The sequence below is a fragment of the Mus caroli genome, unplaced genomic scaffold (assembly GCF_978045245.1).
Source record: "Mus caroli unplaced genomic scaffold, Mus_caroli_1 scaffold_11, whole genome shotgun sequence".
NCBI classification, from domain to species: Eukaryota; Metazoa; Chordata; class Mammalia; order Rodentia; family Muridae; genus Mus; species Mus caroli.
The window spans coordinates 51,974,037-51,989,181 of record NW_028227266.1 but is presented as its reverse complement, the minus strand read 5'-3'; the positions used below and the strand labels follow the sequence as shown (position 1 = coordinate 51,989,181).

The 15,145-nt window shown below is 41.9% G+C and overlaps 1 protein-coding gene across 3 annotated transcripts in view; it reads left to right on the top strand.

Moving 5' to 3' along the window:
- Elmod1 (ELMO domain containing 1) overlaps nucleotides 1-15,145 on the top strand; it is a 61,770-nt gene that overhangs the window by 29,572 nt on the left and 17,053 nt on the right. For 2 of the 3 annotated variants that reach the window (XM_029482140.2, XM_021172727.3), the window contains exons 3-6: nucleotides 7,282-7,427; nucleotides 7,566-7,594; nucleotides 8,963-9,060; nucleotides 11,565-11,694. In XM_029482140.2, the coding sequence (XP_029338000.1) occupies nucleotides 7,282-7,427; nucleotides 7,566-7,594; nucleotides 8,963-9,060; nucleotides 11,565-11,694 (403 nt within the window). Of the gene's footprint in view, nucleotides 1-7,243; nucleotides 7,428-7,565; nucleotides 7,595-8,962; nucleotides 9,061-11,564; nucleotides 11,695-15,145 lie in introns of all 3 variants that reach the window. The other variant, XM_029482141.2, reaches the window with a different exon arrangement.

Genomic DNA, 15,145 nt, shown 5'->3' with positions numbered 1-15,145 from the left:
GTCTGATACCACATAACTCATTCTGGCAAATTACAAATGCATTTGTAGTTTGATTTCTAGACTATCCAGGCAAATGTTCCCCCCAATATCAACTGACTTCCCGTGCCTTTGAGGGGCAACAGCACAGTGGTGTGTGGCTATCCCTGAATTTTCATAGTATCACTTGAAACATTGATAGAGTTTATTAGATAGAGAAGCTATCTTTAATAAATAAATAAATAAATAAAACAAAACCCAGCAAAGTATATGAATGGCCCATGCACCCAATTCTTCTCACAGAAGTTGGGTACTTTAATACATTGTCATAATTTTCCTTTTTTCAGGGCATATATATACATACAGACATATACAGACATGTTTATATGTGTATATAAAGCATAAATGCACACAGCCACATAAGCCATACATGTACATGCGCACACATATAGCTGATTAATCTACATATATCTATGTGCACATATTGTAGTTTTTCCATGCATTGAAACAACAACTGTTTCTTCACTCAGTTATTCCCTCTGGGTGCCATCTCTAGGGTGTGCTATGCCAGTTCTGCACTGTGTTTTCCCTCAGCGTTTCAGGGGCTCACTCTTTGTCTATGTGACTATTTATTAAACCCTTCCTACAGAGACAAGACCAATGAAAGCCAAGGGCACCCCATAGAAGCTGCTCTGGATTCTAGTTATTTATCTATGGGAATTTTCTCTCTTCCTCTGGAAAAAAAACACAATGACCTCCCAGGCATTTTCTTAAGTCCCTGTGGGACAATCAAGGTTGGCTTTCCTATTGCCTAAGAGACGGTCCACTGGTAAGCAGCTCATCTGCTCTTGCAAAATAGTTGAGTTCCCAATGCCAACTTCTGACAACCACAACCACCAGTAATTTCATCTCACGTGGAGTTCTAGCCTTTGCAGGTAGACACCTGCATTCATAGGTGCACAAACACACACACACACCACACGTATGCCACACACACAGAGACAGACACAATACAGACACACACATACCACACACTTATACACACACACACATACCACACACTTATACACACACACAGACACATACAGACACACACATACCACACACATGCCACACACACACACACACACACACACACAAGCATATAATTAAAAACAAAATTAATCTTATATTTTAATGATTAAGCTTTTCTGTGCCATTTCAGAGGACAGAACCATATATTTTCCTCTAGAATTATTATGTTATTTTTCAATATTTTGGTTTTAAATTTTTATTTATTATTATTGTATATGTATTTGTGCACATGTATGGTAAAGTGAAAAGGCATATATATGTACATGTATGTGGGAGCAAAGGTCCCAATGTTAGGTATTTTCCTCAGTCACTGTCCATCTTATTTTTTGAGACAGGGCCTCCTGTTGAACCTGGATCTCACTGGTTCAGCTACAATAGCAGGAGAGGGACCCCGAGAGGTCCCCCCATCTCTGCCTCTTCATAATTAGTGTTACAGATGCACACTGCCACCCCTGGCTCTTTATGTGGGTGCTAGGGATTGAACTGAGGTCCTCCTGTTTGTGAAGAAACCTATAGAATCACCTCCCCAGCCCCTAGTTTAAAAAGTACTTTTATTTGCCAATAAAAGTTTATAGTTGATATGACATTTAAGTATGTTTTAATGTCAATATATAGTGTTTGCTGGTCCTCTCATGCATAATACACAGAACAAAAAAAATGTGAGTGTAAAAAAATAAATCTTGTAAAAGGAATGCCTTTATGTATCAGATTTTTAATCTGAGTAAAGATAACATTAATAAATTAAATTAAACCTCCACTCCTTTTCCGTGGATGGAAGAGGATGAACCATTAATTAATTATTTCACTGATCTCGTGATCCCTGCGTATTCTGTAAGCCCACAGATAAAGTCTCCCTGAATGTAAACACAATGCCCATCACCATGATGGGCAACAGAATTAGAGACAGCATCAAACCATGGAAGATAGCTACCCACAAGTCCCTTTAATAGTTACTTCTCAGAAGGCAGTATGGTCTCTTCAGAGGAAGAATGCTAGGAAAGATTGTGAGCTCCACTCCACTGGTGACAGGGCCCAGGGACTCGCCCCCTCTCTGTAGGAGAGGAACATTTTCCCAGCCACTCACAGGTGTTTTCTTTCTCCCATGTGTGATTTCCCATCCAGTTCACATATCAAGTCTTCGGACTCTCCCTTCCCCTTCAAAAGTGTGTGAAGGAGAAGGTCTGCTTTACTCAGCCAAACACCTTTGTCACATTAATTCTATACCAATTGCTGGTCCCCTTAATCAAGCACTTCAAGAGAACACCCACAGATTCTCAGGTCATTTTAGACTGTATCCGTGGTGCTGGGGTATGGAGGGACTCTCTGCGACTAGTGTTTGTTTCCACCCAGCCACTGTGATTTGAGACAACCAATCGTTCTCCCTTTGGATAGCCTAGTTTCTCACCAAGAATCTACTTCTTGTTTATTACAGGATTTCTTCAAGCAAGAGTTGACTATCATTAGCACAGTCAATGAAACTATGTTTAAGCCTGTTTTCTCTTATCATTTCAAACAAAGATGGCTGACACCCATAGTTTAAATGATGGAGTAGTATGCAACACAGGTGCCCACCCCTCATCCTCAGGCAAAAGCCCCAGCAGGTTCTACCTGAATCTGCTCTTCCAGAGCCCCCATTTGGCCATCAGCGCTTCTCTCACAAAGCAGCCTAAACAGGAGTTCACTTTTATTTGGAGACAAAGATATGATTCATTTTCAATAAATTTACTCTGACTGAGGCTAGAGAGTGAATACTAAATATAGACACAATTGTTTTATGGAAGAACATTGCTGTGAACTCAGCCAAAAAACCCCACTATCCAGCGTGTTAATAAACAACAGTAGCAGAAAACGTTAGAGATGGGAGACATATAGGAGCTCTTATGGAGTCTGAGTCAGGGTCCTGCTCAGGGGCTGCAGCAGCTCATTCTGGGACATTAAAAGAAAGACATGATTAAAAATCAGAAGCAAGTGCAAAACTCTACTGCCTGTGCATGGGTGACTGTCAGGCTTTTACCTTCTAGTCCTGAGAATGCCTACAAAATTCTTCTCATTAATGAGAAGTCTCTAAAAGACTTCTTGGATAACAAATAGTGTTTCAAAGAGTGCAGGCTTGAAGCTCACCACCAAGTAGGTAGCACATGAGTGCCAGGCCATCCGGAGTTTGTCACTCATGTCTCTAAAAGACTTCTCATTAGTGGGTGGAGAAAAGCAATGTCCTTAAAACTAATCTTTTATCAATTGCTGATTGAGGTGGGGAGAAGCCCCCTAGGCTGTGTCATTGGTGGAAGGGGTGAGAGACAGAGGGAGGTCTGTCCCAGGGCTGTATGTGCAGTGCCCCCTCTCAGACCCAAGGGCATAGAGCACAATGGGGAAAGGACAAGAACGAGCCCTAAGAGTTCCTCAACCTGGAGAAGAACTAGACAGACCATGCCCCTCACTCCTCTCTCTCTCTCTCTCTCTCTCTCTCTCTCTCTCTCTCTCTCTCTCTCTCTCTCTCTCTCTCTCTCTCTCTCTCTCTCCCTCCCTCAATCAAAAAAGAAAAACATATTTATGTGTCTGTTTCTTAATTTCTTCCTTCTCTGAGTACTATGTCAACATAGTTAACAACCTCACAAAATGTTTCATCATTTAAAATGTTGTTCTTCTTTTGATCAAGAATTTCCCCCGTAAACTTCATAGTTTTCGTAATTGAACCCAGGCGTATGGGGATTTTGCTGCTCTGGTCCTTCCATGGGGTAGAAAGTTGGATATACCTACTGGGTCAATGTAGGGAGAACTCAGATCTTCTACTTCCAAGCATGCCTTAACTAGACTAGCCTATGCAGTAAACACAACATAGATTATGTCTGTCACAATATTGATTGATCTGAAGATTTGACATTTTTCAAGATAGTATTTAGAATGACAAGCTGTACTTTAAATGAAGTGTCTGTGTAATTAGAAAAACAAGGGACGGACTAGAGAGTTGTCTCAGCAGTTACAGACACTTGTAACTCTTGCAGAGGACTTGAGTCTGGCTCCCAGCACCCACACCACAGCTCACTACCATCTCTTACTCCAGTTCCAGAAGATCCAACTCCCTCTTCTGAACTTTCAGGTGCCAGGTACACATGTGGTACACGTACATACATGCTGCCACACTTATACACATAAAATACATATCTTTAAAACAAACTTCCCTTCTTTCAGAGAGAGAGAAGGAGGAGGAGGAGGAGGAGGAAATTTAAATTTTTCTTGGATAACAAATAGTGTTTCAAAGAGTGCAGGCTTGAAGCTCACCACCGAGTAGGTAGCACATGAGTGCCAGGCCATCCGGAGTTTGTCACTCATGGTTTGCTGGGTGATTTATGCGTCTATGAGACAGGGCAGCCATAGTCTTCTGGCACATCGTCAGAGTGATGCTTTCATCCTAAGCAATTCTAAGCATCCTAAGCAATGCAATTCTGCTGCATTTCACTACTCTTGACAATGTAAACATCTTTGGGGGTATGAGAGAGAGAGAGAGAGAGAGAGAGAGAGAGAGAGAGAGAGAGAGAGAGAGAGAGAGAGAGAGAAGCAAACAGAATACGATGTCTTTTTTTTCTCTTTTTATACAAAATTATCTGCTTGCAAACGTCATGTAGGCTTTTTCTTCTGAAATACAAGGAGATTTGGGGGAGAAATGCTACCCAGGCTCCAAGTCACTTCCTGACATCTGGATACCACCTCTAAGTCTCAAGACACACACGTGTGTAGGCCTGATACAGCAGTCACAGGGGTGACATTCCAGAGCCTAATTTAAGCTATAAAATAGCTGGTGCGTTTACTCTGGGTGGAGTGACGATGAAGGAGCTCCGTGGGTTAAAAAGCGTCTCTTACTGTGATCAAGACCAATTTTGCAGTAATTGCTGTGTGTCACTCTGAGCCTGTGGTGAGGCAGCACTTCAGGTCAGAAGTACTCAGGGAGCAAAGCTGCTCACCTGTGACCACACAGCAAAGGCAGAGGAAAGGGACAGGATCCCATGGTCCCCTTCACTGGCCGAAAGTCCTCCTTCCGGGTCTCACCACTTCCCAGGTGATCAAGACTTTGACACATGGGCCTTTGGAGGACACTCACTTCCTAAACAATAGCCCTCCATAAGCAGTTCTCAGAGCCTTTAACTCTGTCAAGACTTAGTACTATAAGGACCCAGAGATATGTGGTCTAGAGTCCTGATGCACAGACTTGAAAGGGGGCTTTGTTTGGACACGAGTCACTGGCGACTGAAAGCGGGAACAGAACAGGTAAAGGCTTTCCGCCTTTACACTTATAATAGAAGTCATACGCTCTTTAAGCTCTCACCTTTCTCACTCTCTAGCCTTCCTTCTCTCTCTCTCTCTTCCCCCCTCTCTCCATGTGGCCATGGCCAGCCTCTCTCTTTCTCCCTTCTCTCCTTTCTCCCTACCTTTCTACAATAAAGCTCTAAAACCATAAAAATAAAATAAAATAAAAAGTAATACTTCCCAGAATTTCTATCATTGCTGGCTGGAGACCAGTCAACAAAAAGATAACTCTTTTTTTTTTTTCCTGCAATAGTCATCCACTAGTTAGAAAATAACATTCTTTTTCCAAATGAACACATTGAGGTTTTATAATCTTTTCACTTGCCTAATCAAAATGTTCTACTAAATTTATTTTTAGGATAACTTTTTTTTTTGAAACCTGTTCATCTGAATCCTAACAGAGCTTAGAATGTATTTGACTTGAACACTTAAATGTCAGATGTCATAGTAATGATTTCATAGTAATTGGGTGTGATTATGGTAATCATTTTATACACTTTAGGGCTTTATCATTTTTGAGCTTTTTTTAAAAAATGTAGAGAAAAAATGTACTTAGTGAATGGAGAAAAAATTACTGCTACTGATTCCAATAATTAACAATAAATCACTATTAAAATTGTTTTATTTCTTAAATAAAACTTAGGTCATTGTGTGTATTTGAGTGCAGTTTTTCTGTTTAGTAAATATTGTGAACATTCCCATATTACTAGCTATCCTAGGGTGTGATTTTCTTGCCTGCAAAAGTATTCCATTGTTTCTTTTGGTGGGGCAGCTTTGATACTGGCTCTTTCTTGTCATCAGTGTGTGTGTGTGTGTGTGTGTGTGTGTTTACAAGATCGAAAGCCTGTGCCTTTGGACACATTAGACTCCTAACTTTTAATACAAGGTTGTTGGTAATATTTGGACTGGAACAATTCAAATGCATGAATATAACCAAATAACTGCTTGACTAATCAATCAACTAAATGGGTCACATTATTAAGAATGTTAATCATTGTAATTGAGCTGAATAACCCTAAACACCTTATTTTGGGACTAAAGGGAATCAGGGCGTTCAAATCTTTTAGAAATGACACCAGCGGGATGAAATAGAAATAACTCTGTTTCCTAGGACACAGTGTGAAGGGATGGGCTGAACATAGCACTCTGGGTGACAGGTTTGTAAGATTTGGCACAGTAGCACAAAGGAGCGGGCACTTCCATTTTTAAAAAGAAAATCTACATAAAAACCTAAGTCACAAGTTCAGTTACATGCAAATACAGGCATGCTGGAGACAACACGATCCCTGGTTTGTTGGCGTGTCTCTGGAAAGTTTAAATCAGAGAACACTGTCTAGTGGAGGAGGAGTAAAAGGTCAAAAGTGCCTCCTCTGCAAGTTGATGAGGACAGGGAAGCTTTAGGGCAGAAGCAACGAGTGCTGGGATTGGTCAGTAGCCGCTGCGCAACCAAAGGAGAACTGCAATGGGCAAGGGACCACATAGGGAAACAGGAAAGGTTGGGAGAGAGAGAGGAAAGGAGAAAATGCCAGCAGTGGACCCTGAGTAGAGGGCCTTAAGTAATGGCTGGAGACGGTAGGGGTGGGGGGCTGTTGGGGGTGGGGGGCGCTGTTGGGGGAGCTGAGCAGCCAGTCTTCGAGGTAATAGGAGGCACACCCGCCCCAATGTCTCAGACAGAGGCAATATTAACACCGACTGAATTCCAAAATACTTTAGACAGAGATGGTAGAAGAATCTCAGGGTTTTACCCTCAGCTTGTTGGCGTGGTGTAGCCATAGTAACTGTCACTCTCCGGAGTGGAGTAATGAACACCCATGGACTCTGAAATCTAATGGCTGATTTTCTTCCCCGGCTTCTTTTCTTGCTGGTGGTGGCTGCTTCTGTTCTCTCCCAGCTTTCTATCGGAAGGGTGCTGTCTTTTGTTCCCCACAGGATGTTGATCCAGGTGTGCCTGTATTTTTATTGTAAATTTTTGTGGCGCTGCATGAAGTTTGTGATGCGGAAGCTCACCGGAAGGTGTGAACTGCAAAGGATTTGCTACGGCACCAAACCTGGAGCTTCCAGAACCATGAAAATTGGTGAGCGTCGAGCAAGGAGGGCGGGATTCAGAGTTGGCGGGATTGAAGTTGCAATGTTCATTTCCCGTAAGTAATATTCAAGCACTCATAAAGCGTCATTTCTAATGGCATTTTGTGTGTGTGTTATTGCCTTAACAGAAACGTCGCTGAGAGATTCAAAAAGCAAGGTAAATAAAATTATTTTCTTACTTTAATTTTTCACTGAGGGGCTTACTTCTATCATAAAATATGAAAATTGTGGGATAGTGAAATGGCCCAGCCTGTGAAGGTAGTTTGATGCCCTGGTCCCACAAGGACAAAAGGACTCCTTCAGGTTTGTCCTCTGATGTCTATATTGTGTAGAGTGTGCACCCCACACAGGCACACACACAATGTAATAAAGAAAAAAACTTTTAAAACAATAAAAACTAAAATAAAAGTCTCAAGAGCAAAAAAGTTATCTCTGACTAAAAGTTAATGTAAATTCATTGCTAACAATCATTTTTACATATATGACAGTTTCTAGGGAGACGTGTAAAGTTTAATTTAGTATTGAATGCACTCGTTTTATACTCCCTCTTAAATCAAAAGATAAGACTGTAATAACTATATCAGCTATCTGTTTGATAGCACAGTAATCAAATCACTTAACTTTATACTTGAGATTTTTCCAATGAAGTCAGAGAAGCCCTATATTAATAATAAAAACGATGCACAGGGATAGAGAGAGAGCTCAGTGGTTAGGAGCTCTTCGGAGGACTCAAGGTGGGTTCCCAGGACACATAGGGCTAACAGCCATCATTAACTGTCTTCTGACTTTCACTTCACACACATGGTGCACAGACACACACTCAGGCAAAACACACATACATATCAAATAAAATTAATATTTTTCAAAACGATTACACAGTTGACTCTCTACACAAGGAAAAAACATTTTGTTTTGCAAGAATTTTGGTGATTTTTTTTTAATCTCATCTTCTTGAACTTTGGCAACCTTTAGACCACTGGTTCTCATCTTGAAGACTGCCACCCCTTTGAGGGTCAAATGACCCTTTCCCGGGGGTGACCTAAGACCATCAGAAAACACAGATATTTACATTACGAGTCATAACAGTAGCAAAATTACAGTTATGAAGTAGCAATAAAAATAATTTTATAGTTGGGGTCACCACAGCATGAGGAACTGTGTTAAAGGGTCGCAGCACTAGGAAGGCTGAGAACCGCTGCTTTAGACTGACTATGTCTCCCGAGCCCTCCGTCTATCAGATGAACAGGGAAGCAGATCAGTGTGATATAAATCGCTTAAAACAATCGACAATGGTGAGGAGTGAAGCAAATTACAAGCCTTCCATGTGCCTCCTGTATGCCAAGTACCGTAACCAGGAAAATGGCGCCCCCTAGCTGTGGAAGCACGGGAATTCAAGCACACCACCTCAGCCTGCTCTCAGCGCCTGCTTTCATACAGATGTGTGGCACTTAACGCCTCCATCCCAAGAGGTAGTATTGAAGCCACTGGTGCGAATGAAGGAAACTGACTGAAAGATGTTTTTCAGCTGTTGCAGACATCCGTGAGTGTTCATCCTGATGCTATCGAAAAGACTATTGATGACATCATGGAATTGAAAAAAATTAACCCTGACATCAATCCACAGTAAGAATTAGACTTGTATGTGAGAAATACAGAACATGGCTACCCTTCTCTCGCTCCCCTTCCCCTTCCTCCTCCCCTTCCCCTTCCCTTTTCCCTTTCCCCTCCCTCTCCCCTCCCACCTCCCTGACCTCTTCCCCTTCTCTCTCCCTCTCCCCTTCCCCATTCCTGTCCTCTTCCTCTTCCCAATCCTCCTCCCCTCTCCCGTCTCCCTCTCCCTCTCCCTCTCCCTCTCCCTCTCCCTCTCCCTCTCCCTCTTCCCTTTCTCTTTAAAATAACCATCTGTAGTGTTTTGACTTTCAGATGAGTAATAAATAAAAACGGAGGCTCTTCATGTTCGTAAATGGCAGTGGTGTTAGATTTCTGGCTTGTGAGCTTGTTGCCATGGAGGGGAAAAGAGAGTGTGTAAGCTGGTGTCAAACATGAGATCAAGGAAGCCTATTGATCAGCAGGACACTACTTAATGTCTGTGCTTTACATTAATTTAACGTGTTCAAATCATAATGTGCTTTAACTGGTTCTGCTCCATCTAGAATATTCCTCAGTTCTCTCATGAATATTCCATCGTGCTAGGATGATAATCTTAGAGACAGTTCCTACCTGCTTGTCAAGAAGACAGGCATGTGTGGGAGGAAGAGATGGCTTTTATATGAATATTTTAGAACTTTATAATTTATTCCTCTCATCTTGGAAGTATTAAAATGCACTTGGCAATGTTCATGACATTTAAATTTAGCTTTATATTTTCCACTGGGTGCAGCAATTTTTTTCAGTAAAGTTTCGACCTTAAAGGCATTAGATAAAATAAATTCTAAAGGCAGGTATATTTAGAGATACTTTGAGGTAGGTAACAATCAAACTGTCTTTTAGATCTGTTTGCATGAGGACTTCAGATGTCACTGCTGAGAAAAACTGTTAATTAACCAAGAAGGAGACAGAGTTGAAGGGATTTTACAGTATGCTAGGCACTGCTCTATGTCTTGATCTGTCTGGGAGTTCAGTCAGAAAAACTCCATTTCCTCCTAGTCTCTACAACATCTATCTGTAGTCTTATGAGCTAGTAAGCTGAACCTTTCCCTCACTCAGATGTTAAGGTTGACTTCACTACATAGTAACTAGTTTTAAAATCTTCTCCTGGGCTGGAGAGATGACCCCGCAGTTAGGAACACTTAATGCTCTTGCAGAGAACCTGAGTCTGGTTCCCAAGATCCACATGGGGTCTCACAGCCACCTGTAACTTCTGCAGGCATCTGAATGCACATGTGCACATAATCGCTTACACACACACACACACACACACACACACACACAATCATTACTAAATTTTTAAAACTATTTTAATTAAAAAGTGATTACACCATTCCCCCTTCCCCTCATCCCTCCCATCCCTCCCATGCTCTGTCTCCTCCACTCCCTCAAACTTATGGCTTCTTTTTCTTTAATTATTATTGTCACGTATGTATGTGCATAAATATATAAATTCAATCTGCTGTCCACTCACAGCAGAACGTGTACCATGGTACGGCATGAGAAGCCTCATGAGGAGAAATGAAAGGAATGGGGGTTTTCATTCTAGCCCTGGAAATGAGACTTGAAGAACAAATATTATAAAATAAGTAGTCCTGGCAGGAATGGTGGAGATAAGTCTGTCCCCGCTTGTCTTGAGACACCACACACACAGATGATGTGGCCTTTGCTACCCCTCTTACAGTCACCACCGCTGCCTTTGTTCCTTTTATTTTGTACAGAAATTTTCTTATCCTGAATCTCCTGAGGGCCCCTCCCTCTTTCCTTCTCTTCCTTTCCCTCCCTCTCAAACACAGACCGTTGAAGTAAATCTAATATACCAAGAGAGATGGTCCCTAGGAATCTATCGTCAGCGCTGCTTTCAAATCTTACGTCAACTCACCTTCTTGAAGGCTTTGTTTGGTCTTTGGTTTGGTTTGGTTTGGTTTGGTTTGGTTTGGTTTGGTTTGGTTTGGTTTGGTTTGGGGGCTTTTGGGTTTTTTGTCTGTTTTTGTTTTTGTTTTCCAAAACAGTTGCACTTGCACTTTGGTAGGTGGATTTCTGAGTTTGAGGCCAGCCTGGTCTACAAAGTGAGTTCCAGGACAGCCAGGACTACACAGAGAAACCCTGTCTCAAAAAAAAAAAATGCTAAAATGAAGGAAAAAGATTTTTCACAGTTCAGCAAGAATTGTGCTTCTAGGTAGGCATGATGGGAAGCTGAGACAGGAGAATTGTCATGAAAGTGAGGCCAATCTTGGCTATGGAATGAGTTCTAGGCATGCCTAGACTGCAACATGAGATCCTGTCAGGAGAAACTAAACAAACAAGCAAAAAAGGATTTTTTAAAGAGGGATGGTAAATATATACATGAATATATATTCCTGAATATATACATAAGAATATTTACATTAGAAGTTCTATCATACAAGCATCCAGTGAGCAGATGCCAACAGTACAGGGGGTCATATTTTTCCCTCACACTTGATTCTTCTGTACTTTAGGTTGGGGATCTCTCTCCAGGCTTGCCTTCTGCAAATCGTGGGTTACAGAAACCTCATTGCAGATGTGGAAAAACTGCGCAGAGAACCCTATGATTCCGACAACCCCCAGCATGAAGAGATGCTTCTGAAGGTGAGCCCTTTGCCACTGTCCACAAACTGCTGCCAAGCAACTCAGGCCAGCCACTCATATGTTTACTGGGATACAGAGATAAATAAGATGTGGGTGCTGTAACAGATGGGCAGGTCTGAGTTCTCTTCCTCCTTGGATGTATAGTTTTCATCAGAAAATTCCTATGCAAAATCAACCTTAAAGCCTGTCAGTTGATTTTTATAACCTGAGAAAACATCAGAGCTGATGTGTATGGGGGAGGGGCATCTCACACTTGGCTCAAGTGTGGATTGCTTCAAATGTGTTGAAAGCTGTAGGAGAATCGAGGCGGCATTTGTCAGACTGTCATGGGGTTTTTACTTACGACTTTAATACACATCAAAGACAACGAGGTTGATTTCTACTTCAGCAATAGCCCTCTGGGGAAATTACCCAGGATCCTCGGGCTGATTATTTATTCATGTGACTTGGCAAACAGTCAAAGAGAAGGTAAAGGATTGTACTTCGTACATTAAACCTGCCAGCCAAGGAATGCGGAGTTGTAAGTACTCCTGTTTCTAATCTTATGAGAGTTGATACTGCAACTTCATCAGACAGCAATAAAACTTTTCACAAAACACCAAAATACGAGGTAATTAAAGCCCAAACAAGAACATTCAGACCAACATTTGGAACTACTAATTAAATTTAAATGTTTCAGACATTCACTTCTAAAAATAGATGATGCTCTTCTGGTATCAAGTGTTTCTCTGTCTCTTCCTAAAATTCAAATAGCCAGTGACAAAATGTAGGGAGGGGCTGGAGAGATGGCTCAGGAGGGCCTGGGGCTTAATGTTGGGTTCCCTGCACCCACAGCAGGCAGCTGCAGCTCCAGGAGAACTGATGCCCTCTGCTGGCCTCTTCAGACACCTACACTCAAGTATGTGTAGTCATACACAGATGCACACGTACATGTAATTAAAAACAAATCTTAAAAAAAGAAAGAAGCATTTTTATCTTGTTTAAAAAAATATCAACAAACCTAATTTTCTAAACACATCTTGTGCTTTGTGTGGAAGAGTGTGTGTTTCTGTGTGTGCAAGTACTTAAACTGTGATCCATATGTCTCTATTAATCAACGCTGGGTCAGAAGTGATCATTAAGAACTGAAGAAAATTCATTCTTGGTCCCAGCATTCCTTCTTCACTCTCTCCCCTGTTACTTTTAGCTAGCCTACTAGCTGCCTTCTGCCTCCTCCTACTGCCCGTCCTCCTGACCATTTTCTGATGGAGGTTGTCAAGCTCAGCAAAGTGATGTAATAGCCAGGATCAAGGTGAATGAAGAGGAAATGAATCAGTTAACAGCCTGGCTACACATGTCCAAAATGCTTTGCAATGGCTGAGATAAACTCAACATTAGCTAATGGCATTTGTGTGCCTGCTGTGTGGCTTGTCTCATATGTGAGCTAGCTTATAGTGGATGTCCATCAAGGGGTGGGGGAGGCACAGTGAGACAGACAGAGACAGACAGACATATGGGTGAATGCATGACTTACTGTAGTTCCATAGTGTGTTAGTCTGGTTTCTGTAAAGTAACGGAACTGGCAATGAATCCGTAGATATTAAAAGGCGATACACTAGAGCAGCTTTCCAGCTATGGCTCAAGGTCCAACAATGGCTGTCTCCTGACAGATCCGGTAACTGTTCATCTACAAGACTAATGTCTCACCCATTCCAATCTGGAGCTGGAGTCCCCAGGTATTCCCAGAGAGCTGCCAGTTTTCAGGCCGTGTTGATATCCTGAAGCAACTGATTCACTTGATGGTTCTAGCACCAAAAAGGCTCAAGAACAAGACAGATGAACTTGCCATTGAGAGTGGGAACAAGCAGGCCAAAAACCCAAAAGCTTCCTTCTTCCATGACCTTTATTAGGTGTGTGGCGGGGTGGGGGGGCAGGGTTGAGTCACCAGAAGATGTGGCCCAGATTTAGGGTGGGTCTTCCACCTCAAATGATCCATCCAATAAAACTCTCTCACAGGTGTGCCCAACTGCTTGGGTTCTTGTTAATTCCAGATGTGGTCAAGTTGACAACCAAGATTAGCCATCATACTTGGCTAGATGTTAAAGCCAGCTAAGATGGCACAGAACAGGCATCCAAATCCTATTTGCTAACTTTGAGTTTATCTCAAACAGTGTAGTGTACTTCAGACACACTCCAACAGTATGTCAACTTTTATCAATGGTTAGGATTTGACTATGTACATGCTATTATTCTGATGTCATGGCTAAGGAATCAGGTTAGTGACTATTTTAGAGATGAGAAAAAACGACATTTATGTTAGTTCAGGTTCCGACTATCTATCACATGTCTAGTAAATAATAAAGCCAGAACAGTTGACTGTTAAGTTTGGCACTTTTTGTTTGGTGTTTGACTGTTTTGAGACAAAGTTTTACCTGCAATTGTGAGTTGGTACTGAACTCACTATAGAACCAAGCCTGTCCTTGAATTCGTGACAATCCTCCTGCCTAAGCTTCTGAAATGCTGAGGTTACAGATGTAAGACACCCTGGCCTTTACACTCTTTCCTTCCATCTTCTGGCTTTTGTGAGACAAGTCTAGCCATTTTAATCCCTACATGCCTCTATCATACTGAGGCAGCCAAAGCAAGATGTCTGGGGCTTGAAGCTCAGTCTGGGATGCATGAAAAATTCTTTCTCAAACAAAACAAAAAAAATCTTCAGGCTTCCTATGTACTACAGTAGAGAGCCCATATTCTCAGAGCTGCCCTTCAGCTTCTTCCCAATATATCTCTGAGCTCCACCTCCTGTGTCCCCATCCATGACATACAGAGCCATTCACCATAGCACATACTAAGCCGTGACACCCAAGTGCCCAGGACCTTGTTCATCGCTCCTACTGTTATTCACTATTCTCAAGGAAGGAGCCACCTAGCTTTTAAAATCTTTATCCACTGAATTTTGTAATAGTCTCTATCCTTCCCAAACACACACGGTAGAGGGATCTTTATTCTGCCCCTTTGGGTATTTGAATTCCAAGTATGAAAGTAATACAGTCATAATATTGAAACAATTGCTGGATGTTTGCTACGTTTTGATTACTACAGTAAATTCTGCACCGAGTTCTCCATGTTAATTCTCACAGTAACTTTGTGCTGATCTACTGTCTTTATTATCATTTGGAAATGGGGGTAAGAAAACTGAGACTGAGTGGTTAGTAACTGTGCAAGCTCACATCATTAGAAAGGCTCTCACGTACTGTGTCTTCAGAGGAAACCATGCCTTGGTCTGACCTTGTGTCTGCAGAACCTGGCCAATGTTGGTGTAGAGTTGCCCCAGTTCAAGCTCAGTCTTTAAGGTGGGCGATGACACCCCTGCTTCCTACTTCACTAACCTGTTTAGGACAAAAGTCAGCAAACAAAAGCCCACAGACAAATCCTGACCTCCCACCCATTTGTAGCACTTATGGTCTGTCAC